The sequence below is a fragment of the Prionailurus bengalensis genome, chromosome C2 (genome assembly GCF_016509475.1).
Source record: "Prionailurus bengalensis isolate Pbe53 chromosome C2, Fcat_Pben_1.1_paternal_pri, whole genome shotgun sequence".
NCBI classification, from domain to species: Eukaryota; Metazoa; Chordata; class Mammalia; order Carnivora; family Felidae; genus Prionailurus; species Prionailurus bengalensis.
The window spans coordinates 46,368,550-46,371,813 of NC_057350.1; the positions used below are offsets into that span (position 1 = coordinate 46,368,550).

At 36.7% G+C, this 3,264-nt stretch overlaps 1 protein-coding gene across 1 annotated transcript; it reads left to right on the forward strand.

The window, feature by feature from the left end:
• Positions 1-1,060: 1,060 nt before the first annotated feature.
• On the forward strand, positions 1,061-2,011 carry LOC122490960 (olfactory receptor 5AC1-like). Its single transcript, XM_043593276.1, has one exon. The coding sequence runs from the start codon at positions 1,061-1,063 to the stop codon at positions 2,009-2,011; it is 951 nt and encodes a 316-aa protein (XP_043449211.1).
• Positions 2,012-3,264: the final 1,253 nt, after the last annotated feature.

The window sequence follows — 3,264 nt, forward strand, 5'->3', positions numbered from 1 at the left end:
GTTAGTCATTACCTATTACTGTGGTTCATCTTTTCTCATTTGATTTGCCTTTTAAACAAAATTTATAATTTTTACTATTTAAATTGAATCCACTTTTTCAAAAACACTGGTTATTTTTCCTACTTTGGGGCCATTTGTAATGTTTCATTCCACCCTGACTTTGATAGTCCCGTTTGTAATCCCCAAAAGTACAGGAAAAGAAAAATCCTTCCAATCATTTTATAATTATGAGCCTCTGAAATATTAAAAACATTCTTGGTTAACCACATAATTGTCTACCTTGGCATGTTGAATGGGAGCTCTTGGATCTATTCCAAATGTGCAAATAAGCTGGCTAGTGTTTTTGTTTCTTCTCTAGTCTTGAAAGAGTGATTATTTTAGCATCTTGAGTGCAGCACCAGAATTAGAAGATCTATGTGTGACTGAGCTAAGAATGATAGTGCTGTAATGTAGAAGGCACTAAATACATATTTATTGACTGAACGCATATGTTCACGTTGGACAATTTATTGGGGAAATTAAAGATTCCATTAGAAATTTGGAGTGGCTTGGAAGAATGTATAATCAAAAGGATCTGTTAGGAATTTAAGGAGATTTTGATGAATATACAATCAAATAACGTAATAGTAATGGACATAGAACAGCTGAAATGGGATTGTAACTTACTGTCTTATTAGTCTATACAGTAATATCTTGGAAAGAATGATATATATCACCAATACCAAAGAGAGTTCAGTTTTCATTCAATAAAAAAGACAGGAAGGAGTTCCTGAGAAAAGGTGAAACTACATCTGAACCTGAACGAGTGTCTCTATCATCCTTCATGTAATACTATATATATTTTAAATGCCTTTTTATCAAGTCTTTACTTCTTGAAATTATCTATATTTATTATCATTAGTGTGTTTTAAACAAGAGAAGCTCTAAGCTTTACTATTTGTTGAGTAAGGGCCATCTGAAATAGAGGAATATGACTTTGTCATACAATACCAGTTTTCACGATCTTTGTTCATTTTTTCCTTTATCTATTCTGTTATTGCAGAAAACAGCCTGAGTGGATATGATGGAGGCAAACAAGACGCAGGTGACGGACTTTGTTCTCACAGGACTGACAGATCGTCCCGGGATGCAGGTTCCCCTGTTCCTGGCGTTCTTAGTCATCTATCTCACCACCATGTTGGGCAACCTCGGACTGATTTTCCTCATCTGGAAGGACCCTCATCTTCACACCCCCATGTACTTATTCCTTGGCAGTTTGGCCTTTGCAGATGCTTGTTCCTCATCCTCTGTGACTCCCAGGATGTTTGTCAGCATCTTAGACAAAAGTCAAGTGATATCCCTCTTTGAGTGCATGGCCCAGTATTATTTTTTTGGTTCCAGTGCCACCACAGAGTGTTTCCTCTTGGTAGTGATGGCCTATGACCGCTACGCAGCCATATGCAACCCCTTGCTTTATCCAGTGGTGATGTCCAACCGACTCTGTACCTGGTTGATAAGTGTGTCATATGCGATTGGTTTTCTGCATCCCGTCATTCATGTGGGATTATTGTTTAGATTAACCTTCTGCAGGTCCAATATAATACCTCATTTCTACTGTGAAATTTTGTCACTATATACAATTTCTTGCACTGACCCATCTCTTAATGCATTGGTGATTTTTATTTTTGCTGCTTGCATACAAGCTTTTACTTTTACGACCATCATGGTGTCTTATACCCGTGTCCTCTTTGCCATCCTGAGAAAGAAGTCTGAAAAGGGCAGGAGCAGAGCCTTCTCCACGTGCAGCGCCCATCTGCTCTCTGTCTCTTTGTTCTATGGCACTCTCTTCTTCATGTATGTGCGTCCTGGGTCTGGGCCAGATCAATATCAGGATAAAATGTATTCATTGTTCTACACGGTTATAATCCCCCTGCTAAACCCCTTTATTTATAGCCTAAGAAACAAGGAAGTTTTAGGTGCATTGAGAAAAGTGATAAAGAAATATTTGGGGAAAGCTTTCATTATTCCTTAAATCTCATTCTGTTTAAATAAAGCATAATGTGTCCCTGGGTTTGCATGTAGTGGGGACTTAATCTATAATCGTTAAATGAATGAATAAAACATTTAGAGTAGACTTTTCTTCATCATAAGTTGTGATCATCAAAATAATTAATGAGCATGGTAAAGACAGGCTCCATTTACTTTGTGTTGTTGTTGTTTTTAATCCATCCTCAAAGATAAAAATAAAACAGAAATCTCCAAATTACTATGTCTTTGTAATTTGAATGAGCTTTTGTGCTTCCAGATACACACATTTTAAAACTTTTTGAACTTATATTCTTTTACAGGAAGAATTAGCATATGTAAATCCTCTTTAAACACTGCTCAAGCCCTCCTAGATAATTCTTGACTAAGTAATTTTCAAGATTTTATAGATATATATATCTTTGATAGATGTTTATAACTATGCAAATGCTATGTGCACCAACGTAATACTGTTAGACTAAATATGACACTAATTCTTCTTGAGGCATTTAATGTAATATATCTGGGACGTTCACAATGTTGAATATTAACTTGCATTTGCATGGAATTCAATGAAAGATATGAAAATCAAGCAATTAATTACTTAAAATAATCTCTTTTCCTGCAATATAGTGAATAGCTCTGAGTTCTTTAAAAATTTCTTTTTAATTTATTGAGTAATCTCACTGAGAACCTTGTTTCCAGAACAGATATACCAGTTGAATACTTTTTTCCCCTGTAATTGACAACTACCTGAAGTAGCAAGTGTGCTTGATCTTTTCCTTACAAATGTTACCTGTGTTTTCCATCTGGCCCTGCAGCCTCTTTGGTCTCCTGACTTTATTACATATGGCCTTGCGAATACCCTAGTGAAAAACAAGAAAAGATATCCCCATATACATGACACATCCCTCTAACACCTGGTCTATTATTTCGATTTGAGGATAGAAACAATTTGTTGAGTCACTGAACAACAAAATCCGAGGTGGGGCCCACTGGCTTCACTACCGTGTGTTTGGGGTTTGGGGCTCTATTTCCTCAGACCTGCTCCTCTCACTGCACCTAAGCTCTGTCTTCTGCTCTATGGGCTCATTGGAACCACACTTCTCTCTATGGGTGCCAAGCATCTGTTAAGTTTCTGTCTCCACCTCTCCACAGTCAAGGCCAGTGGCGAAACTTTTTTCTTTTTAAGTATTGGCTGTGTATCATGGTTATCTGTCAATGTATAGATGTTCTCTGTCATCTTTATTTTTTCTAACA

Excerpts from the sequence above, each read along its gene's own strand:
- LOC122490960 (XM_043593276.1), top strand. The coding sequence starts at position 1,061 with ATGATGGAGGCAAACAAGACGCAGGTGACGGACTTTGTTCTCACAGGA.